Below are 24,713 nucleotides of genomic sequence, written 5' to 3'. Positions count from 1 at the left end.
TTAAGGCCCGAGTCCTATAAACTTTCATTTAACATCCGAAGCACATTAACCTTCACTGTGTGAAAAATATGTCTGCAACACTCTTGGTCATCAATGGATAATGTGACCTGTTCAGAAATGAAAATGAGGAATTACTACAGGCTTAAGAGGCTTTGAAGACACATGAGCCCAGTACACACACAGTTAATGATGATTTTTGAACCACTGGAGATGGTGGTATGTGCGCATGCGCGGTCTTATAGAGGAAACGACTGAGGAATACCAACGGACGGCAAGAGCTCGGCACAGCTGATTTCTCCTGACACAATTATGTGCGTCTCTCTACCACCGCTTTCTCTCAGGTATCCGTTTACCGGAGCCTGAATGGCGTTGGTTACGGTGCAGCGGTCGCCTACTCCGAGCGCAACATCAAGTCCATGCGTTTCGGTAAGTAGTCCTTTTCTTCACCCCAACACCTTTCCTCCCTGTCGGTAGTTTTGGGTCAATTTCCGCTGTTTCTCCGACAGTGCAGTAGTCCTCAGACATTACGTTAACGCGCATGCGCTTAATATCTTGACATGACACTGTATCAAGCGAAACCCCGAAACTAACCCCGGTATAAGGACACCGTTATCGTTTTGTAGTCTGACAGCTGTCCTAACCATAGATCGGGTGTCTGTTCTTAGTCTTTTAGTAAACAGGTTCAGAGAATGTCTGCATCTAACTCAGTGGCAGCTCGGTTAACGTTGTGCTTTCGTTTGTCATATGTTTAACGTTAGCATTTTTGTGTGCGCTGTAGGAAAGCTTTCTGACTTTTATTCAAAAAGTCACAAAAATACGAATATGAACAATCATGTTATGGAAATATGAATATGTTAAAGACGCGTTACCACCTGGAATCTCATTCATTGAGTCCTAATAAACACAAACAACCTGGTTTCCCTACTTCAAGCTGTGGTTAGAGCTTATGTAGTGGGCTATGTATTGTCTCCTGTGCCCATTTTTATACTGTTTCGGGGCCATTTCGGCTGTACAATTAATAATAGTCTTGTTAATGACGACAATGCTACGGCGATTGTTTGGGGTTCTCAGGCAAGCAATCACTATCAAAACTTGAATAATGGTGTGTTTTTGTTCTGAAACGGAAGTCGAAAGCCAGGGAATGTCAATTGGTTGCAAAGTGTTACCACCGCCTGTTAAGCAATGAAAACAGAACATAATTTTACCGCCTTTAATAAACTACAATGAAATGGCAAGCACAGCGGAGGTCGGATACAACTGTAAAATAGATCTTAAAAAAATAGTCTCAGACAGGACAGTGACGGGGCCTATAGTGTAGCCTTAAGGCTACGGTAAAATGTGAAAAAGTGAGATTTGTTGTGTGAAAAATGTCACGTACGAACCTGCGTGTATTAGGAAGAAAGAGAGAGTAAAAGAAACAGATGTTCCAAGATTAAGCTACTGCTCTTCATGTCTTTATAGTAAAATCTGACCTCCACTCTTCTGCTGTTGTTATTGCTACACACTGCTCATACAACTCAGGCGACTATAAAAGTGGAACTGGATTACAACAATGTTAATGATTGCTTTAGCCAGTTTAGATATTCGCATGAGTGCGTGTGACCATATGTTTATCTGTGTTATAAGTTGATAGGGTTAATTGCTTTTGAGAACAGGCAATGTAGTATACATCCTTTTGCTCATTGGCCTTTGCTCTTACCATGGCTCGGACAGTTTCTGCTGCTTGTTCTTGAAGAACCTCGATCAGTATTTCTACAAAGAGGTCAGACTCTTCAAAAATGTGTGTTCTCTTCGATACCAGCATTACTTGTGTTTAAACTGTCATCGTGCAGCTACTGTAGAAAAACAGCCAAATCAGGTTAAGTGAGTGGAATGACCTCCCTCCTACCAACCGTTGATGTCATGTGATTTCAACAAGATGTCTTGTGAGATGCTCAGAGAGCCCGCAGTTTACCCTCATCAACACACGGGCACAAAGGGGGCTGTGAGAGCCATGCTCATTTGTATGGGGTGTGTTCATGGTTGTTTTGGTAGAAATGGATAACAAATAGAAAGGCCAGAGATGAGATGAAATAATAGCTTTGAACAAAAGCTGTCCATGGAGCATTTCATGAGAGGTCTGTCTCAAAATAGTTATTTTTGACTTTAACCTTTCTGATATCAAGGAAACTCTCCACATATATTAACTCATGGGAGATTTGTTGCAAGTGACATTTATGGGTGAAGGGTTCTAAATAGAAGCCCGGGGATAGAGTTACTTAAAGTTGACCCATTTCTTACTCGCAGGACTATAACAAATCATCTATATTTCTGTCTTCAAAAAATAGACATGTGATTTTGATATCATTTGACAGCAGTTAATACTAGCATAAGAATATCTGAGAGAGAAAGCCATTGCAAAAAGGCAGATAGACCAGAGAAAATCTTTCACAATATTCTCTGAAATTGTTCTTTTAGTATTACGTAGTTTAAACTGAAAGTTTTCTCACAGTTGGTTGTGCTGCAGTATGTATTTGAGAATAGTGTGTCAGGTCAGCTGTCTCCCATTTAGATAATGTATGGCTGGACGGGCAGCAAAACTAGTTGAGGGGTAGTTGCCAGAAGGCTTCTAGCAGCTCTCTGTTAGTTCAGCACGGTCATGGTGGATATAGCTCACATGAGTAGTCTGAAGCGTGAGACAGTGTCTTTTGTGGAGAAAATGATTTTCTACTACATCAGAAAAACATTCCTTTAATCATGCTCATGTAATGTACACAGAGCAATAAAATCACATTGAGTATGAAGTCACAGACTTTCTTGTGTTACCCGTTAAATCTTTATTATTATTACTGTTGTTGTTGTTGTTGTTGTCGTTGTCGTTGTTGTTGCTGTTGAGCCCCTGTTCCTGGGTGTTTTAGGCATGAGGAGTCATATGATCTTAAAGGTCCTGTACAGGAAGTGTACCTCTGTTTCATCTTTTCACAAATCAGCAGACAATGTCAACCATAACCACTAGTGTCTCTTGTTCTTAACAGTGACTTACCCTTTAATTTAGACTGAGGACATCCCCATCTGGTGTGAATGCTTCCTCAAACTGTGTTGCTGACTTTTACTCTAAGGATTCTGGAGCTATGCGTCTTACATGACTGATAGTTGGTTGAAAAATCACACCCTCAACATGCTGTTTGGTTGGTTCTAAAGGATTTAAGTGAACTGTTGTCATACTTGTCAAACTGATAAAACCAGGGACTGACATATGGTGTATGAGTAAACCGTTGATGTTGATTATGACTGCCATAGAATAACAGTGCCTTGAGCCTCAAAATAAAGCTGAGCATTTGGAGGAGAATTAAAACAAGGGCATTTGACTACAGCCTACAAAAAGAGTGAAAAGAGTGATTTTAGCTCTGTCACCTGAGCACACACTTTGAAAGTATTGCTTGATTATCTCAGTTTGAGGAAGGGAAAAAAAACACAGTAGTACCAAACTGTAGGAGCTGTTCTACCCTAACTAATGACATTCGTTTTTTTGATGTCCTTTGGACAAACATTTGACATTTAACCATGCTTATTTACACCATCTGTATGTCTTGACTTCTGAAGGGAATGCCATTGAGACCCTGTCAAATGTCGTTCGCATTTGTGAAAGCACATGGAAGTATCGTCACACAGATTTGTCATGTCGATAAATTTTCATAATGCAAAATACCATGCTGTTGGTCAGATGTCATGCAAACATACCTGTGACATTCATCAGGAAGGCACAAAATGCCTGATTGTACATAGAGTGTTTCATGCTCATTCCTGACTGTGAGAGAGAACCTTTGTGACATGCAGCACACGTCAGCTTGGCTGTCTGTGTCTCTTAATGATTATGTCTGAGTTATGCTGTTAGTATGAGCTGTCCTGGGGCACTTCTCTGAGTGGGATAGTGTATGGTAGGAGAAAGGCTGCGGTCTTCAGTCAAGCTCATGTCAATGCCTCACACCAAGTCACAGGCCTGGTGTTTCATATCACTCAAATCCGTTTCTTGTGCGGTAAAAAAGCCGTTTGCGGGGGTATAAAGGATTGAGAGAATACTATATGAAAAGTTTATCAACAGTTTTTTCGTTTTGTTTTGTTTTGTTTTTTTCAAACAAAATAGCTTGAAGGTAAAGAGTCTTGTTTCTGTTTGCCTCAGCTGTCACCACCTCTTCTTTCTCCTCACACAAAGAGAAGGCTGGAGCTACCACCAACAGACAGAATTGTTTGTGATTCTGTGGGGGGGGGGGGGGGGGGGGGGGGGGGGGTTTGTTTGTTCATTTTAATTTGGTTCATTCAAACCTATTACTAGTAGATACGTGCTAGCAGATAAAAGCAAATTTTGGTTTTAGGCAAATGAGGGTTGAAGTCATATTCAGTTGTGATATTTGGTTGAAGTTCCCCAGTTAGTGTCCTTTTTTTCAGTTAAATAAAGATCTTGGGTGATGTATGTGTCCGTATCTATTTTACAGGCATTGAGCTGTGTTTTGTAATTATCCTGTTAGCTAAAGTTTGAACAGAGGAACAAATCTACAGTGCAATAAACTGTAATCTGTCCACTACACTCAAAGTCCTGTTAGAAAGAAACCAGTATGCTGTGTTGGTACCAAAACAGTGCCTAGCAAAGGCAACTGTGTGGAGACATGGCTTGATAAAGGTATCAATATAAGATGAATCATGCATGCATGACTGTACAGAGTCTACTTCTGAAGGTTAGATTGCTGTGCTGAAACTAAGGAACTTGTATATACAGGTAGTGAGTGGAATTCAATCCCAACCACAAGCATGTGAAGTTAGATTACTGACGCAGATCTCTGACACAGCTACAGTATGTGCAAAGCATCATAAATAGGCATTTGCTAAAATGGAAATGCATAATAGTCACAGCCTAATAGTCAGTATGTGCAGTGTGGCTGTATTGTATGCACAACATTGTTTTAGTCCAAAAGCAGTGTATTTTCTGCCCAAATTTCAAGCTTTTTTAGGATTTCAGTGCACAGATCTATTGTTTTGCACGCTCGTCTACTGTTCAGTCAGTCCAGTTTATGGTTTCAGATTCTATTGTCACTTTTGGTATTGTCTGACCTTTCCAGTCTGAGTGACACTGTGTGCAGTTACGTAAAATCACGTCTGGTCATAGAAGTTTGGAAACAGGATAGTAAATGAAGGTTTACAGATTTGAGATAGGGGTTGCATTTATGTCAGTCTGCATGCATCACCACTGTAATTACGAACCCTAAGGCACTGACATTTTAGTTTAGTCAAATCTGTTGATCAAAATACATGTGGTGACTACTATGCAAACCTGTTAACTCTAAAGGACTTTTTTACACAGATGAAAAACAACTAATTCTAATAAAAAAAAATGGCAAAACAGACAGTGGTTCTTTAGGTAGCTACAGTTTGGTGGCTGAAAATTGATCCAAAACAATGTGGTTCTAACAAGCTCTTAAACAGAATGTCAGATTCATTTTCGAAAACCCATTAGTATCTGAGACATACATTCTAAGTATTTGTCTGCTCGTGAGGGTGTTTGTATTGCGAGAAATATTTACCCTCTTGACCGCAAAGAAAAAACAGACCGACGTCATTTTCAGAGAGAGAATGACTGACTATTATTGTAAATTCAATCAAGGCACGAGGCAGTAACAAAAAAATTCTCTGTCTACTTCTCCCTTTTTCCTCCCTCTCATATCACTTATTGTGTAGGTTTCTTTTGCTAATGAGATACACAGCTGAGTATGCTCATTCAGCCTTCTGAATGTGTGTGTGTGTGTGTGTGTGTGTGAGAGAGAGAGAGAGAGATCACTAGTTTTTCAGAGCATGTTCTTATTCTCAACATTTGCATGTAACTCTGACTGCCTGAGTGGTAGACATATACATTTGTCAAGAAATTGTTGTAATCATCTGTCATATTTATCTCTTTACTCTTGTCTTCATATGGAGGAAGTGCTATAGTAGGCTTTGTGCCTTTCACAGACCTGACCCTAGACTCCCAGTGTCTACCGCAGTCCTCAGATATCATTCTCTGAGCTCTTTTCTGTTTTCCATCGCCAACCCAAACCAATGACCATGAACGTATAAGTGCTGTATTTCTGGTTTCACCCCATCTGAAATCACGATCGTGTTCATTAGACTGTGACTGAACATGCTGCATTGTCTCTGGGCTTGTCTAACCAGATAAAAACCACGGAGAGACTCACCACACTGTGTTTATGCAAAAGATTTTCATGCAAACATTCTGTAAGTCATGACTGATTTCAGCCGGTCTGAGATTATTTTATGAGTTCACAGTGCTTAATCTTGTCAGAAATCTTTATAACAATACATTCTTAACAAAGTTTCAGTTCAGACTACACATTGGCTACATAGAGCTAAGACTATTTTGACACATGGACGTGTTAAGTGGTGACAGTGTAGTTGGGTTGTTCATTCTGTCATTGGGTTATACATTCTGTTAAATGTTGTGTAGGTTATGCCTAGGGTCTAATGACTTTTTTTTTTTTTGTCTATAGGAGTCAGGCAGTGGAGAAGATGACCGCCGCTCTCAGCCCAGGAGGTAAGAGAAGAATGCTGGTCTTTACCTGCAATACATAAAGGAGTCTGTAATGCAGTTATGACATCATAAACACGTCCTGTTTAGCTGTGACATCAGAGCCAGCTTGTTTTTCAGTGGCTGTTGAAAGGTTTCTCTCTTTGTGACATCATAAGACTTTCCCTTACCTACTGTTGGAGGTCTCCCTCCAGGAGATTGTGATGGTATTTGAGAGTCCTGATCTTCATCTCCAGTTTTAACAGTTGTCCACATATTGTAAAACTCCCCCTATATGCACCTATGGATTGAATGATTGTCAGACCTCTTTAGTTACTGAGGCAGGATTCTACAAGGTGATGGTATAGTAGAGGTGATGGTGGTATAGTCCTCCTCTGTAACCTAGTGACATCACAAACTGCCTTTCCTGGACAGCTGTGACATCATAATACTGCCCTTCTTTGCTTGCGTATGACCTCAGAAAGCAAGTTAAACCTGTTTTCTCTTTACATAGCTTCTCGTAAAGAACTGTTGTTTGAGAACTTCCTGCTTTCTACAATATGTCTGTTTCTGCTCTTAATGAGGACAAACAAAAACAACAAGATAACACCTTACTTAGTTTAGTGTTGTGTTTTTTTTGTTTTGTTTTGTTTTTTTGCATGTGCCCAGTCCAGGCAGGATTAGAATGAGAAGAGTTATCTGACAGAATTATTTAACTTCCAAAATTTGCCAAAATTTGTACCCCATTCAAGCTGGATCATCACCCCATTTAAGTTTAGCTTGGTTCTTGAACATGATGATTGCTGCATAGCTAATTGTTAGGCTTGCATGTAGTTGTCACATGGGCATGTAAAACAGTGATAGAGATTTGAACCGCATAACTTCAGAGAGTTTGTATTATGTTTGAAAGCCTTAAGTAGTGGCACAGGGGAGAACAGCAAGAAAGCTAAAGTTAACCAGAGCTGCTTTGAATTCCTCCTAAACTGAGATATGCATTTCAGACTGTCTGGGAGTTGACAGATAGCATTGCAAAACTATTTTTTTTAAGAACTAATGCTTAAAATCAGCTAGAAACCCATTTCAACAGTTTTGTGCAGACCTATGCATGTTTGAGCAGCAAAATGGTGACGAAACTTTCAGTGACCAACCCAATGACATGTTTGTTTCATATGTGATAACTTTTTAGTATGTTCCCTTAGAATTCTTGGAAGTAGCGATATCTATAAATAACATTGAAAACTATTAACTTTTTTTCATTATTTTTGGCATTGTCGTGATAGTCTAATGTCTTCACTGTAAATCATTTATAAAATTAAGGACTGAGCTGCTATGCCAGTAGCTTCCCTGTTGAGTCGGCACGTGTGAAGAGTGAAAGATGATACGCTATGTCTTTCTGTTGATGATTTGCACAGTTGTGCCATTTTGGGACAGCAGTCAGTTTACACCAATATGGTGTAATATGGATTGCTCTCTAAAAAAGATATCTATCAGTCAGACAAAACTGGGGGAAAAAATGGATCTGAACAACAATCTGGAATTGCCTTCAGTGTGAATGAAACCTTTTATGACTGCTCCATTCATTTTGGAGAAAGCCAAGGTAGCCAAAATAAGACATAAGAGATGAAATGGTGGAGTAAAATGAATAGCAGGAGTATACCATGTTTTGAGACATTTCACTGAATCAAGCAAGGAAGACTGAAAAGGTATTTAACTCTACTACAGACCAGCAAAAGCAACGAAGGAATACAGTTCAAAAGAAGATACTGCATGTGTCCACCAGAGGGATTAGTAGAACATATTTGGATTTATTCAGCAGCCAGAATTTTCATTAAAAACACAACAGAGTGATGTATTTTTTCCTATTATTTAATAGTTTTTCTTGGAGGTGGTGTCTTTCCTGAACTTGTGGCAAATTTCAGTGTAAGTTTATTTTTTGTGAAGGAAACGTCATAAGGCTGAACAGAGTAGCCTATGTAAGAGCTCTTTCTTCTCCAATGCTGCAATGAAGATTAATCCCATGTGGTCATACAAGTCCGTGTGAAGCAGTTTAACATGGAACAAATTCTAACAGTGATTTTATCAAAACTTTTTTTTTTTTTTTTTTCAAAACATTTTGTGTTTTGCTGATTTTCCTCAGATAATCTCTCAAATGATCATCATATGATAGCAGTTCACACAAAGAGATATCATATGATAACTTAAGGAAGTTTTTTTTGCTTCATATTTCTTTTTGAGGTTCTCAGATGCTCTTATTGTTTGCAGCAATGTGTGACCTTACTGTAGAGTTTGTGGTTGTCTCCTGGCCACAGTTTGTTTTTGGGTAGAGTTTATGTGATCATAAGACCTCATTTAGGAGCACCACTGTGACCGTTTTTGTCTCCGTTAACATACAGATAGATCATATGGACACAACACTCGGTACAATGAAAAGAATTCTTGCGGCATCATGTGCACAAATTTGTGTCATTAATCTGTTTAATAATTAATTCAGAATTAGCCCTTTGTACTCAAGGTGCAATTTGTCTCTCTAAGGCACAGTTACTCACCATATGGTTGTGAGCACTTAAATGCCGTTTCGCATGGAGTTGAAAAGTTTCAGTTTTGCTTTCACTGATTTTTAATCTGCATAGATTTATCCATTTAGATCAACAGATTTATTTGTGGGTTCAATTACAGTAGTGACGATAGTCAAACAGTTTCTGTTTTGTATCAGATTTAATTTAACGAGGCACTTGAAAGGAAAGTGTAGACTCCTACTGCCTGAGGCAAGAGGAAATTAGTTTAATTTATGATGACGCAGTTTGAGTTTAGTGCCTTAGTTTAGATCTGTGATGTGTTGAAGCCTGTAGGACACTTTGTAATGTCAGGAGCTTCTTTGTAAAACTATACATGTGAGTATGAATGTCTTAAACTTTTTGGTTTTAAGTCATTTAAACACTCCACTATAGATGGAAAACTTGTTGACAGACTCTGATCGTGCATTGTTTTGAAGAGATGCCACGTACACTTCTGCACAAGGGCTAAAGGAAACAGGCCACCAGTGCAAAAGTCGTTTTCTAAATGTGGAGTGGTCTGCCATTTTTATGTTTACTAAGTATTCTTTTTTTATGTTATTCTTGAAGAATATTCAGAATTTGAAAACCTCATTGAAATACTTGGGAATCGGACATATCTGATGCTTTGAATTATTCAGAGACAATAACCATGCCCACACAAGGTTTCTCAAATGGAACGTATCTTTAAATAAACTCTGCCATACTGTATAAGTCTCTGGTTGATCTGATCACCCGGCTTTGACTTTTGTAATACAAGGGAAGTAGATTTGTAAATTTGACATATCAATTAGACACCAGTTAAAATAATTTCCCACAGTACACTTTGTTCGATAGTCCCATTTAACTGTCTTTCTTCACTGTTGCAATTTGCACGATGTTGACTTTAACTCATTCATTATAGATCCCCAGGCTTGTTCTGGGCATTTCAAGCATATGATATTAACACTGTATATGAATATGGGGCTGGTGATGTAACAGGAATGGTTGTGTTGATATTTCCCATAAGGATGACTCATTTAGTCACCTGGTCTTCGTGCACGAGTGTGATGGAGCAGGAAAACCAAACAAACAGTCTTGAATAAGGAATAATACCCAATTATGTTAAACAAAGTTATGTCGCTGGGGCAAGGATTTCTGGAATGTGCCTGTCTGTCAATCATTTAATGCAACGTCTTTTTTGCGCTGTTCTTTATTTCCTTCCTCTGACTTTTGTGTTTGACTTTTCGATCATCACAGAAGCAGTGTCTCAAAGGGCAAACGCAACGATGCCACTATACACAGTTGAGTTCATAGTAGAGCTTCATAAATTAGAAAAGGACATGTGTGACACAGCCAACCCTACAGCAGTGACAGTCGCCTTTGGAGGCCTCACAGTTACACTCTTAATAGCTTTGGTGGGAAGAATATTTGTGAAGACTAACCTGACCAGTCAGATTGCACTGATTGTAGTTTTAGTATATCTGTGTGCGTGTAGTGTGTGTATGGTGTATGTAGTTTTCAGCTGTGTTATTGTGACAGGTGAAAAACAATGGAGGACAGAGGGTGTGTGATGGCTACAATACAACAGGGAAACAGGCATGCTAAACTGGGGAGGGGGGAGTTTATTTTCACTTAAAAAAAGGAGAAACACATGTTGACAAACATGTTGACAAATCCTGACAAAACTGGCCTCCATTAGAGCATGTTCAAAAAGAAATGGAGCACTTTCCCGTCATCCTTTGCCCTGGATTTTTCTTTGGATGAGGAGCATGGTCTGTGTATGAAATCATTTTCAATATTACAACACAATCTACTACCTGATTACACAAACCATTGTCAATTTTAGTTCAAAATACACATCTGGTAGATAGCAATCCCCAAGGTATCTCCATGAAAGCAATGGTTCCATATGTTAGGTTATTTTGTTTATCATTCAAAAAGGGCAAAATCTTAAATTGAGGACCGAGTGCTGCTGCAAAACTGAATATGTCCCACGTTTAGCTGTATCAGTCCTGGGGAATCTTCAAACCCGCTGGCTATGAGGTGCAGCGGAAGTTTGTGTGATGTTGTGCAGTGATAGAGAATGTGAGTCGGCTGTCCTCACGCAAGTCTCTTGATGTAATTTTCATCAGCACTTTCGGTTTTGCAGTCTTTGGCTCTCGTAAAGTCGCAGTTAGTTTAAGTTCACAGGTCAGCTGATCTGAGTTGCCTGTTGTCCAGCAGTATTGCATACACAACTGATTACTGCGCAAGAAACTTCTAGAGAATGCCATCCAAGTTAGCTCATTTTGTCTGCCATGACATTTTGGATAACTTACTGCAACAGGATGTCTAGCGTTGTCAGTTTCTCTTTCAAAACAGCTGTGGTCTGATGGAAAAAATGAAACCATTTTCCATACGTTTGCAAACATATGGTTGACAGGTTTGCACTTCAGACCTCACTGAGTTGCTAGTTTGCTGATGTATGCAGATTTCTTCTTGTGGAGGAACAGCCCAGCTTCAGCACCTTCTACATTCATGTTTCTTCACCAATCATATACAGGCTCTGTTTTTTTGTCAGTTATATCCCATTCAGATATATTTCAGATCCGTCAGAAGCATTTCTCCATGTGTGCAAGGTATTCAATATGCATATTCAGAGGAAAATGTTTTGCATGGGCCAGCCAGATGTAATGTGGTATTATAGTTATGTAGCCTTGTGTAGAACAACCCTTTGCAACTCCTTCTGCAAACATAGCTGGACCTGTTCCTTTACCTCATCATACAATGTGTAGCTGCAGTTTTCACTGAATTGTTGCCTCTTATAAATTACACACCTCTACCAGTAACATTTAACCTAATTAATTCATCATTCTCCACCAAGCTGCCGGGCTGGAGATCTTTGCACATTAATTGTGAGTGTATTACTGACAAATTAATTAGACACCTTCAGCCGGCTTTGAGTTGTTCGACCATTTGTCCCAAAAACTGCACACATGGGATGGTGAGACTGAAGTCAGTGTAGTGCTAGGTCTTGCCAGACTAATGTGGTAGCATTAGTTCATACAATTTGCGAGGTTTGTTTGTTGTTTGATATATAGCCATTCTGTGCTAGTGGATTTGGTATCACATTTAATAATTGGATTGGTTTAATTGTTTCTGTCCCTCCAAACCAATGTTAGTGAGTCCCCAATTAAGAGCATGCTCCTCTTAAATAGCTAGCTTACAAGTGACCGGTTTCAACGCTTGTGCTAAGACAATGGAAAAGGATAAGACGCTAAATGGACTATTTATTTTAAAAGAATCAAGTTTTAAGGGCCATTTATGAGCAAAACCAGTTGATGATGCTAGTGAGACAAGACCTACTTTAGTGAAACAAGCCACTCTGGCCTTCATAGGGAGGCCCTCAAAAGACTAAAAAAAAAAAAAGAGAGATGGACAGTATCTGTTTTCTTTTCACTTTTAAGAACAGTATATGTGCTATCTAATATAGTGTGTATTTAATGGAAATGTCTTTAAGGAGGACTGAATTTGACAGATTAACTTGATTAACAAGATTCAGGTAATGCAACAAGAAAGATGTGTGTGATCCCTGGGCTGTACCTGGAGAACCACCATCTTAAAATAAATGAAATAATTAGAAATGGAGTTCTCAGTTGCAAAAATTATGGTATTTTAACACATTTTTCCCTTTTGTTTCTCCTCCTCTTTCTCCATCAGTATCAGTGAGAGTTTTTTGACAGTAAAAGGTGCTGCCCTCTTCCTCCCACGGGGGAACAGCTCCTCCTCTTCCTCCTGCTCTTCTCGGATTACAGGACAGCGCAGTAAACATGCAGGTATTACCCTATGACCAGTGTCTCATTCATAGTGCACATCAACATTTGCCCACCAACAATATCTTAACACATTAAATACCCATATGAAGTTATCATTTTTGGTGCCTTGTGACTCTGTTACACTATTCCAACAAAGAGCTTTTGGTGTGTTATTGGGTGACTGTTTTAGTGATTCTAAGCTCCTAATCTCTCTCTCTGTATCCCCCACCCCTCCCTCTCTCTCTCTCAGGGGACCTTCAGCAACACTTGCAGACTATGTTCACTCTGCTACGACCAGAGGACAACATCCGTCTGGTGAGGGTCTCACACACTTATCACAGAACAATTCCAAACACACATATTTTTATTTACAGTCAAACATATCTAAGTCTATATAGTTTCATATTGGAACAACCTCAGAATTCATCTCCATAAACTCTCAAACCTCCAACATGACAAAGTAATTTAAATACAATTTTCTTTTTTACTTTCCGTTATTGAAACCAATGACATCTGACTGACATTGTAAAGGTTTTGCTTTCGCTGCTTTAGGTTAACACATATCAGTTGTAACAAGTGTACTCCTAGCTCAGTGCAGGAACTTTGAAGATTTTGTCCTATTCTTCCTTTAATTTCAACTCTTTTACCTCTAAGGCGGTACGCTTGGAGAGTACCACCCCTCAGTTCACACGCTACATGGTCGTGGTCTCCACCATTGGTCGACAGGACACGGAAGAGAGCGTGGTGTTGGGCATGGATTTCAGCCCCACAGATGGGTGGGTTATTATTATGAATATGACTTCAATGCATTTTATTCATTAGGTAAAAAACAGCCTGTCTCACAGTGATGTTAGGGGCTATGTGACAGTTGAGCTTAATCATGCCATTTAGATGTGGTTTATATCATCTCCTGACTAAATTCCTGTCTGTGTTTGTCTGTCTGGTCCGGACAGCTCCTGTACAGTGGGCATGGTGCTTCCTCTATGGAGTGACACGATGATTCACCTGGATGGGGACGGGTGAGCGCATCAAGCTTTTTTTTGTCCTAAACACACGCACACGCACACACACACACACACACACACACACACACACACACACACACACACACACACACACACACGGAGCACCATTCACTCAATAACTGACCATCAAAATCCGCGGAAATTGTAAGAATGATGATTATTCATCATAGTAGTTGTGGCAATAGATCTATGGCTACTATCTATCTATCCCTACATCACTCAGTCACAATGGGAATTGGAATGTCTCTAGGTTATTTTGATGCCATTGTTCTGAATGCTATGTTAGTGTTGACTAGGTTGGGTTATGTTTATTTTGAAAGAGAAGAACTGGAGTTGATGTTGTGCCTTTCCAAAACCAACTCTGGCACCAAAGTGTCCAAGAGGGATGATCTGGAGTCCCTTTGGGGATGTGTCTTCGTTGGCTTGAAATTGCCAACGAGTAGAGGCTTCTTCCCACAAGTAGAGGCTTGCAGCATATGGAATTGCAGCTCTAATCATCTAATTATTCGAGAGCTTCAGGGGTGTCATGAGGCATTAATTGGTGCCCACTGGAAATTCAGAAAGATGGTCGCTGATATTGCTCTTTAAAGCACAACCCACTCCAGGGATTATGGGTTCATCAGCTTTCTTCCCTTCACAGAGCAAGTTGTAGCCACCCTAGTCTTTCTGTCACCCTTGCTCCGCTGATTGCGCCTCGGAGAACGTACCAATATAGTTCCTAAATCTTCTCAGTTTACAGTGACTGTCATTTACCAAAGCTCCAGGCAGTGTTGGTTTCACGCAAGCTTCTCCAACCCGAGAAGGGAGGTGATGATCCTCACAGATGGATCACACCAGACACACATACTCACTCACAGCTTGGGCAGTTCAGTGAGCTAACTTCTCTTTGATTTCTCTCACAGGGGCTTCAGTGTTTCTACGGACAACAAGGTTCATGTTTTCAAGCCAGTCTCTGTCCAGGCCATGTGGTAAGTGCCCTGTCCTTCAGTCTTTTGCCCTCTCTTTTCTCCATAGTTCTCTTTCATATGCTTCTGTCAGTATTCTTAATCATTGTGTTCTTTCTTAAGTTAATGAACTCTTATCATTTTATTGTCTCGCCACTTCTTCTGCATTTGCCATTTGTTCTGCTTTCGTCTCTTTGACGATCCCCCCACCCTCTCTCTCTCTCTCTCTCTCTCTCTCTCTCTCTCTCTCTCTCTCTCTCTCTCTCTCTCTTACACAGGTCAGCTCTGCAGTCTCTCCACAAGGCATGTGAGGTGGCCCGTTGTCATAACTACTTCCCTGGCAGTTTGTTTTTGACCTGGGTGAGTTACTATCAGAGTCGCGTGTCATCTGACCAGACCCGTATCAATGAGTGGAACGCCATGCAGGATGTCCAGTCTCATCGCGCTGACTCTCCTGTGCTATTCTCTGATGTGTAAGAATAACTGTCCATCTCTTCTTCATTTCTCTTGAGTGGATAAATATTTTGTTTCTTTGAGTAGCCATACTCATATCTGGTCTCTGAATGTTGATTAAAGATAAGTTTGTGTATTCTCTCTCATACACATGTGTACACACACACACACACACACACACAGAAAAGTCTACATTTTTTAAAAGTCTTCAATCAGTGGAGCTCACAAACAAATACAATGACAATAAAATTGAAAAGTAATGTTACATTTTCTTTCTCTGTGCTCAGCAAAAGCCACTGCTGTTTTCCGCTATTGAAACATTTCTCCACCGCTAAAACATTTAATATTACCTTACAACTAAACGCTCACACAAACAGGACAAGAGTGTGTATGTACATTATCTGTGTATATGTAATATCATGATATCTGAATAAATTTGCTATGGTTAATCACGATTTTGGGCAATTTACAACCTTGACAAATTTAGCCCTCATTAAAGATGTTGCTATTTAATGAACTCTACTTTGACCCACATTTTGCCCTGGATTTGAGACAGAGACTGGCATGGAACTGTGCCTTGGGAAGGATGTCACATTGTCTCCATTATAGTGCAAGAATGTGACAAGTAAACAAAAAGATACTCATCAGAAAAGTCTTGTGAAAATTCCCTGAAACAATCACTGAAACTTGTCCAGGATTGAAATGAAGTGTCTCTTGTTTGTACTGTACACTGCAATATGTCAGGTTATTTGAGCTGACATCACACACTTCTGAACAGCTTTTTTATATCAACAGTAAGTTCTTTAAATGATTGTTTTAGTTTCAGTTAGTTGGTGTATGCATTATCTAAATTTGGGAAATTTGAAACCACTTTGTATGTGTGTTGTAGGCCGACAGAGCGAGAGATAACAGAACGACTGATCAAGACTCGTTTGAGAGAGATCATGATGCAGAAGGACCTTGAGAATGTCACCTGTAAAGAGGTATGTGTGTGTGTGTGTGGTCGCATGCATGGGCAAGCACTAGAGATGGGACGAAACAGTTATCTCACGATTCGGTTCAATATTCAATATACGATATGAGGTTCACGAGTCAATATAAGCAGGATTAGATAGAACCTAATAACAGTTCAGTAAAAAAGTATGAATATTCGGAATCGATATTTAATTTTTAGCCATGCAAAATACAAAATAGATTCTCATTTGAATAAAGTTCTCTACTAGACAACACATGTGGAGATCAAAGTAACAACAAAAATTCTCATAAAGATCAGAAATACAACAAAAGTGTCATAAATACAAGCTACCTCAATGCTTCCCAGCACCAAAGTTAATCAAACATATTCAATTAAATGGTGATTTTTAAATTAATCGGCCATTTTCAATCAATGACAAATGTTTGTGTGTCTCTGCACGACGTATATTCAGGAGAAGAGTGTACTCGTTTATTAGGTCCATGCACATTAATTAAATAAGAGTCTCAGCTGCAGACAGAAGTTGAGAATCGTAGCCAAAGAAACTCTCATTTCTAGAGGAGGTCAATATGAACAGAGACTGTCTCTTTGCATAACAAGACGCTCAGTACACAGTACTCAGTACCATAAATCCGTAATGCGTTATTTTGACACTGATAGTCACATCACGAATAGTTGAAATAAAGGTTAGTTTTTAAATGATGCGTAAGATAACAAGATAGCATAATTCCATTATCGCTTTCATTGTTAAGGCATCTCAACTGGTGATTTTCAATTAATGGCATATGTTTGTATCCAATACGTTCGCAGCGCGATAGCCTACTACAAAATTTGCTACGCAATACATATTCAGGAGAAGAATGTACTCGTTTATATGGTCCATTATTAAGTAAGAGTCTCAGTTGTAGACAAAAGTTGAGAATCATAGCCAATTTACAGAGGGTAAGGTGCAATACAGAGTAGCAAATACAGTTACAAGTAGGGTACAATACAAAGTAGCATATATCGCGGTTAATTTTCTTACTTACGAAATGGTTCGTAATATTTTTGGATCGCGATACACTGAATTTCAATTTATTGTCCCATCCCTAGTAGACACTAATCTCATAAACGCACGCACAAACACACACAAACTATGTGAACCTCTCTGCTGTTGTCAGATTCGCACAGAGCTGGAGAGGCAGATGGTGTGTAACCTGCGGGAGTTTAAAGAATACATCGATAAAGAGATGATTGTCATCCTGGGTCAGATGGACAAACCCACAGAGATCTTTGAGCATGTTTACCTGGTCAGTCTACTTGTCATATTATCTGTCTATGTTCACTGCAAACTGCCCTGTTTCCCTTTTGACTTTTCAGTAAATGTTTAGTACGTCATTTACTGGTTAACCACGTTTAATCATTTTCATCCAGTCTGCTTTAGCGTTTCCCTCACTTTATGTGATTCTTGTGTGCTCACTAATATTACTAAGGAGAGGTGCATGCGAGACTAAAATAAAGAGGTGTGTGAATGACTTGGTCTGTTTATACTGGTAACGTAGGGTTCTGAGTGGAACGCATCCAATTTAGAGGAACTGCAGAACAGTGGGTAAGTAGACTACCACTAATCCACACCTCGGGGAACACACCTACAACCTCATACATGATACCAAATATTAGACATTCAGGATGTGGTTGAACTGGCATACAGGTGTTTGAAAGAGTGATGTTCTTGTTGTTTCCTTGCTGTTTGTGTAGAGTGCAGTACATCCTCAACGTAACGAGAGAGATCGATAACTTTTTCCCGGGACTGTTTGAGTACCATAACATCCGTGTGTACGATGAGGAGGCAACTGACCTGCTCGCCTACTGGAATGACACATACAAGTTCATCTCCAGGGCCAAGTGAGTCATAAGGGACTGTAGGCCAACTCCCTACCCACTCAGGGTTGGTTTTAAAGAGGCTGGAGCCATTGTTGTAATGGAATAATGCTGTAACATGTAACCTCTGTTCCAGAACTTTTCTGAGGCATTCTGATCGAATAAGATGGTATTTTGGTGTGTTCATGGCTATCTGCCTTTACCTTTCACACTTTCCTTTTTTCTCCCTCTCCTTGACTCCTTCTCTTTTTCCCCCTATCGCTGTTCCTTTTTTTCTCTTTTAGTTATGATTCTCTCAATCAAAGATTTCAACAGATTTTTTTTTCTAAAGATTGTGTTATCTCATTCATTGGTATATGACCAGTGTCACACCTCCTTAATCCTAATTTCAGATGAAACTCTTGTCTTGCAGGAAAGCTGGGGCTAAGTGTCTGGTGCACTGCAAGATGGGTGTGTCTCGCTCAGCCTCCACGGTCATAGCCTATGCCATGAAAGAGTACGGCTGGGGTCTTGAGGAAGCCCTCAATTATGTCAAAGAGAGGCGTGCCGTCACCAAACCCAACCCCTCCTTCATGAGGCAGCTGGAGGAGTATCAGGGCATCCTGCTGGCTAGGTACAAACAAAGGAGGATACACACACACACATACACACACACACACACACACAAATACATAGCCCGTTTTATAGGTAGGCATTATTTTTTGTAGGCACATCAGCATACACTCACAGGGTGCGTTTAGCTTAAACGGTTTAGTTGGTTCGGGACATTAATTCACCTACCATTACTTTCCTAATTCTCAACAAGTGTTTTTCAGTCCATCATTTTAATTGTCATTAGCTTTATGAAAAAAATGAAATAATGAAATGCATATACATAACATCAACTTAGGTCTTGACTGACCTATAGGCGTATTCTCCCTTATGCATTTTTGACACAAGGTGAAACACACACTATGTTTAGTAATTATCCCTTCCCTTTAGAATGTCTGTTTACAGTTACAGTAGCTGTTCTCCCACATTCCTCAGATTTCTGTGGCAGTGAGGCACCGTGTGTGTGAGTCGGTGTGTATGGGCGGTATGTGGGGAAGATGGTCTCTTTGAGATTTTCAGTCAACTGATAAGAGCCCTGCTGTGAAAATACCTATCTGGCACAAGGTGCCTCAACATACTGTGGCTATGCATGAAGCTATGTGCTCAGGACTTGACTGCACTGCTCTGTGTGTGTGTGTGTGTGTGTGTGTGTGTGTGTGTGTGTGTGTGTGTGTATGTAGTCTGTAGTCTCTTTAAGTGTACTGAGCGATAACACAATGACACTTACCCCTCACATATGCTGAGCTGTTCTTGGCAGCTGCTCCGTCACCAGCAGAGATGAAATTGTATGAATGAAATCATAATTTGTAGTTTGGTATGTCATTTTATATGTCCAACAGCGTGATTTTGCTGATTTTCTAACGTTTTCATCATGTGCTCCCTCTCCCTGCTCTTAGCAAGCAGAGGCACAACAAATTGTGGCGTTCCCATTCAGACAGTGACCTCACCGAGCACCACGAACCCCTGTGTAAAACCCCTCGACCTCGCACCTTGGGACGCTCCAATCCCAGCAACAAGAGCACAAGCCAGCCTTCCCAAGCCCTGCAGGAGCTCTTACAGTCTCTGACTCCAGCCTCAGCCACTGCTGCCGTGGCCCCGGATCAGGTAGACACCACACCTGGAACACTTGCCTCCAACAGTGTGGAGGGTCTGGAAGACAGCTTCCTCACACGTCTGCCCAAACCGCAAGCCGCCACTGTGGTGCCTGAGCCCAGGACTGACACTGCCTCTGTAAACGTAGCTGAGATGATCCTGGTGGGGCGGGGTCCTCACCCACCCCCCTCACCCCATCTCCTCCCACCCTCCCCTACAGTTTTAAGCGCAGATGCCAAACTCGCAGTCTCAGAGTGTGAGGACATGTCCTCTCTCACGCCTGACACAAAACCTGGACCTCAGACTGTTAGCACACCTGAGCCAAGCTTTCCAACCACTGGGACTCCATTAGAAGAATCTCAAGAATTATCCCACCAGATGACTGACAGTGATAGAGACATCAGCCAGCTCCATACAGCTCTGGACTGTACAGTTCTCACCAGTGACGAGGAAGAGCATTCCAGTCCCATGGCCGAAGAAGGGCGACTCTCTTCATCTCTTCCTTCGACTTTGGGCATGGACCACATAGACTTCTTCAGCGCTCGAGAGAAATTTCTAGGCCTTTCTCAGGAGGGTCACGGCCACTTGTTGTCTGAGCAGCCGTTGCATCAGATGCCCCGGTCAAAGAGTCCAGGCCAGGAAGCAAAGCTATGTCCTACAGACGACCCCATAAAGGAAGAGGAAAAAGACAAGACCATGGTGAGATTTGATTCAAGTATTCCCTCACATACTCCAAAAAAATTTGTCTAATTATCATGCCTTTTGTGAATCATTTCAGTTGGGTTTTAGTTCACTGAGGAATAATGATGTAACAGTCCTGAAACCGAGACCGAAACCATGATACAAATGTCCATGGTCTTGTGTCGTGGCTCCGGAACACGGATCCACGACCCTCTCCCCCCAACCTCAACCCGCTGCAGACGCAGCCTGTTGAGCTCTCATTACATTACTAATGTAACAAAACTCATTTTTCATTTCACAATTAACACTATAACACATGTAAATCATGAAATTATTATTCTGCTTAAAGTTAGGGCAAGCTGTATATTTTGTAAATAGGAATAACCACCACCTTTTCATAGGCAACTACCAAAAGTTAGGAAACATGTTATTGCTAGAAAAGAGTCTAAAAGTGAATTAGTGTAAAAAAACGTACATTAATTTAAATTCATTTAAATTGTTTCTGTGTCACTTATCGGGAATTTGGGATCAGTTTGCTCTGTAAGTGAAGGATAACGCATAATCTGCCTATTCTGTCAGTATCTTTTGAACTCCATATGTGCATTACTGTATGCCAGGCCCATCATTTCCCCTTCTCCTTAAAGAGCCCTACAGAAGCTTAAAGAGCCCCACAGAAGAGTTATGGACAAATGTATTTTGAATTTGAGTTCACACTTTGCCTGATTTTTTGAGGCTACACTGCCACCAGCAGGTTTAAAGGGATACTGCATGATGGTCTATAATTCTACTTTTGAATTTATTCTTGCTAGTATTAGAATAACATGTACTGTGACATTACCATTGAACAAATTTCTCCATATGAAAATGGTTGCCTGGGTTACTCTGTAAATGACCGCATGTCTTCCTTTCTTTCTGTTATAGGAGTCCAGCAGTATCCAAGTTCACAGTCATGCTACAAACGTGGAGTCCACAAACCTTAGTGCCCCTCCTCCCCTCATGACAATTGTCCAAACAAGCTCCAGTAGCACCAGTGACAAAGAGGAGGAGGTCAAAGGGGCCACAAAGGAGAGGGAGGAGCCTAAGGAACAGACCGATTTGGAGAAGCCAGAGCCTGTTGAAGCCCCTCCTACAAACGATACGTTGCCCATCAGCAACTGCCCGAGAGGCAGCGTCCGCCGTGCCACTCAGCAGCTAGAACAGAAGATGAAACAGGATGTCCCATCATCCATTCCTCTCTCATCTGCTACTGCATCTCCTTTACGCCGCTCACCCGTTTACCCCACCAGCAAAGAGAAGACTGGAGAGAGCCAATTTCAGACACACCCTACCACTGAACAAAGGACTACACCGCCGTACCGTCGCCACTCAAAGGATAACACAGTAGAGGTGACAGACATCAAAACATGTGTGTCAGTGGAGGAAGAAAAAGGTAGTGAGAACGAAGGAGGATTCAGGGAGGAAGATCAGGGAGCTAGAGGCTTTTCAGATGAAGGTATGAGGCAGTCGAGTTTACATACAGAAACAAGGCAAAACCATTCCAACCAGGACTGCAACTGTTCCATAAAGCCTAACTGCTCTACTGCAGCTGTCCTGGAGTTAGAGGGAGTGACAGAGCAGGAGACAGGCACGGATTCAGACTGTCCTTCAGGGCCTCGTACGGTGGTAGATGTGAAGGAGATGTGGGAGACGCTGAGAGAACTCAGGGCATTCCTTTGCCAAGTGAGCAGCAGATCAGACGTGAAGCTCGGCCGGCTTTGGGCCGAGAGAGAGCAAAGAAAAGGGCGTGCCGACCAAGCCAGGGCCAAAGAGGTAGAAGCACGAATCCGACAGGCGGGGCTGACTCCTCCCTCTCTGTTGAAGCGCTCCGCATCATTGGCCAAGCTTGGCTCACTTGAGCTCTCAGCCAATGACCTGAATGAGTTGGAGCTCAGCCCTGTTTCCTCATCCACTCGCACCATTAAACCACGGCCTCGCTCCTTCATCGAAGATACCTCAAAAAAGAAACGTATTCTACCGCGTCGCACTCCTTCTCTCCCCTCCTCTATTTCTCCCTTCAACTCCTCTGCTGGATCTTCTTTTTTGCTAAGGAGGAGATTCGAAGCTCTCCAGACTGGAGGGACGGGACACTGTGATAGTAATGTTGCCTCCATGTCGCTGTCAGCCTCCCAACCGTCCAATCAGTGGAGGAGGCGGGGTAAGGTACAGGATTCAGGGAACGCCCCTGTTTCAGCCCCCACTTCAGTGTGTGTGGCACCACGCCAACAGTACGGGAGGACACACCCCTTGAGAAGGCTGAAAAAACGAACTGTCAACTCATTCTACCACACTATGTGATGGTCATTCTGTCTACGTGGCTGGTGTTTTGTTTGTATGAGTGGGATTTTACATGGACATTTGATCTACACATACCTCGTTTGGCCTTACCAAATAGGAAGCCCGAGAGCATCGTTCAATAGGCAAGTTTGTGGCCTCTGAATGAAGATGCACTCTGAATGAAGTTCATAATCCTGAACATAAGTGGAGATGATTTCACTCCTTAATGCTGATGGGTATTACCAAACCTTTTTTTTTCTGGACTCATCAATTCAGTGCCAGTTCCTCTGGTGAGGAACCTCAACAAATGCTGTGCTTAATCTACTGTTTTATTCTCAACTCCATCAGGTCGATTTACCCAGCATTCAGTAATCGGTCACTGCAGTCATATTGCTGTGTTGGTTAGAATTCCCTTGAACTGGATGAACTGTGTGTATGTGATGTGTATTTGTGACACAAGTATGCATTTGGGTATGTAATGCTGTGAGTGTAAAATTATTGTGGATGTTTCTGTGTGTGTGTGTGTGTGTGTGTGTGTGTGTGTGTGTCTGTGTCTGTGTGTATGTGCCTTTGGAGAGTGGAGTAAGGTACCTAAAATGTAGATTTATGGGGCTCAATGACTGTGTGTATTTTTATGGATGTGTATGACTATGTCTATTTTAATATGGGTTTGTGCACAAATTTATGTCTTTATTCAACTTTTAAAGTGCAGTATCTCCCTGCAGGGTTTTTGTTTATAAAAAAAAAAGTTTTAAAACAAAAAAGGAGTTTTTGATATGCACTTTACTTTTTTATGATTAGGGTATTTTTTAACTGTGGTTTGATGTCTGGAAGCATGCTTGCTGTGTGTGTACTTAGGGTTGTTTGTATGGGTGTATGTTGCACAGTGCAAAAACAGATTTTGGTTGTTTTTTTCTGTTCATGGTCAGAATGGAAGGTTTAATATTTTCCCTTTTTATGATATGCTAAACTGTGACTATTAAAGAAATATCCACAAGAAAGGCTTTTTACTTTTATTTATTCACTTTTTCAACCCATGTTATCATAAGCCAAGATAAGAGGAAAGAATCTGTATACACTTTTTTCCACGGAACACTAAACACTCACAAGACAAATGATTTGGGCATGAATTTAATTATTTGTCCCCTCCTCTAACTCATGCTTGTTGATCAGTCCATTGTGCCAGTATATCAAAATGTCATTTTGAATAACTGCCCTGCACTGGCTTTACAAACAGTGGACAAAACAAGTGTCCCATGTATGCGTCATAATGTGAGAATCTCTTAAAATGGTGATCACTCAGCGAACTTCCATCAGCTTGTGTGTTCGTTCATTTCAACATGCATTGATAGGAGAACTAGAGTACAGTCATTTTAAAAACAAATCACGCTTAAAGCAAAGGCCGATAAAGCATTATACTCCGATGCAGTTCATAACCTCTGCGCCTTCATTCTTTGCGCAAAATCTGAGTTGAACTTGCAAAGGTTCTTGTTTATGTCACTGCGTTTTCAAAATTAGCTGTGTCAAAACTAGACAGATGTAACAGCCATTCGCAATACTTTGTTTCTGCTTAGTAGGTGCGCTATTCTCGTGTGCTGCCAGGAGAATATCTGAAGCTTGCAGACTGCAGCAAAGCACAGACCTCCAGAATAGAAACTTGGAAATCAAAAACCGTTTGAGATCATTCTCCTATTTTAGCTAATTTTAAAACAAGCTGTACGCAGAACTTAACACTGAAAACGCTTTTCATCTTTCTAGGCTTACAAGTTTGGGTTGGTCTAGTGATTAAAAGCGGCATGTGTACTCGGGCTATGGCACAACAGTAGCTCGCTTCCACCTGACCTCGGTGCGCGGTCTCATTGCAATGTATAGCCCTGTCACTGGCATGGGAGAAATAGCCCGACACCGACAGAGCCGTTTC

At 41.0% G+C, this 24,713-nt stretch overlaps 1 protein-coding gene across 1 annotated transcript; it reads left to right on the top strand.

Moving 5' to 3' along the window:
* Positions 1-338: 338 nt before the first annotated feature.
* ssh2b (slingshot protein phosphatase 2b) lies at positions 339-23,075 on the top strand. Its single transcript, XM_030781880.1, has 15 exons — positions 339-426; positions 6,516-6,559; positions 12,766-12,881; positions 13,111-13,175; positions 13,515-13,636; positions 13,814-13,879; positions 14,788-14,853; positions 15,108-15,302; positions 16,172-16,265; positions 17,416-17,544; positions 17,797-17,843; positions 17,993-18,139; positions 18,528-18,728; positions 19,603-20,542; positions 21,401-23,075. The coding sequence occupies exons 1-15, from the start codon at positions 364-366 to the stop codon at positions 22,811-22,813; spliced, it is 3,708 nt and encodes a 1,235-aa protein (XP_030637740.1). The 5' UTR covers positions 339-363; the 3' UTR covers positions 22,814-23,075.
* The last annotated feature ends 1,638 nt before the right edge of the window (positions 23,076-24,713 follow it).

Source organism: Chanos chanos, chromosome 8 (assembly GCF_902362185.1).
Source record: "Chanos chanos chromosome 8, fChaCha1.1, whole genome shotgun sequence".
Classification (NCBI taxonomy): Eukaryota; Metazoa; Chordata; class Actinopteri; order Gonorynchiformes; family Chanidae; genus Chanos; species Chanos chanos.
This window is presented reverse-complemented; position numbering and strand designations above follow the sequence as displayed.

Bases quoted from the DNA above. Each gene is read 5' to 3' on its own strand.
- ssh2b (XM_030781880.1), top strand. From the start codon at position 364: ATGGCGTTGGTTACGGTGCAGCGGTCGCCTACTCCGAGCGCAACATCA. The intron at 6,560-12,765 runs GTAAGAGAAGAA...TTTCTCCATCAG, and splicing joins CGCCGCTCTCAGCCCAGGAG to TATCAGTGAGAGTTTTTTGA. The intron at 16,266-17,415 runs GTATGTGTGTGT...TGCTGTTGTCAG, and splicing joins AGAATGTCACCTGTAAAGAG to ATTCGCACAGAGCTGGAGAG.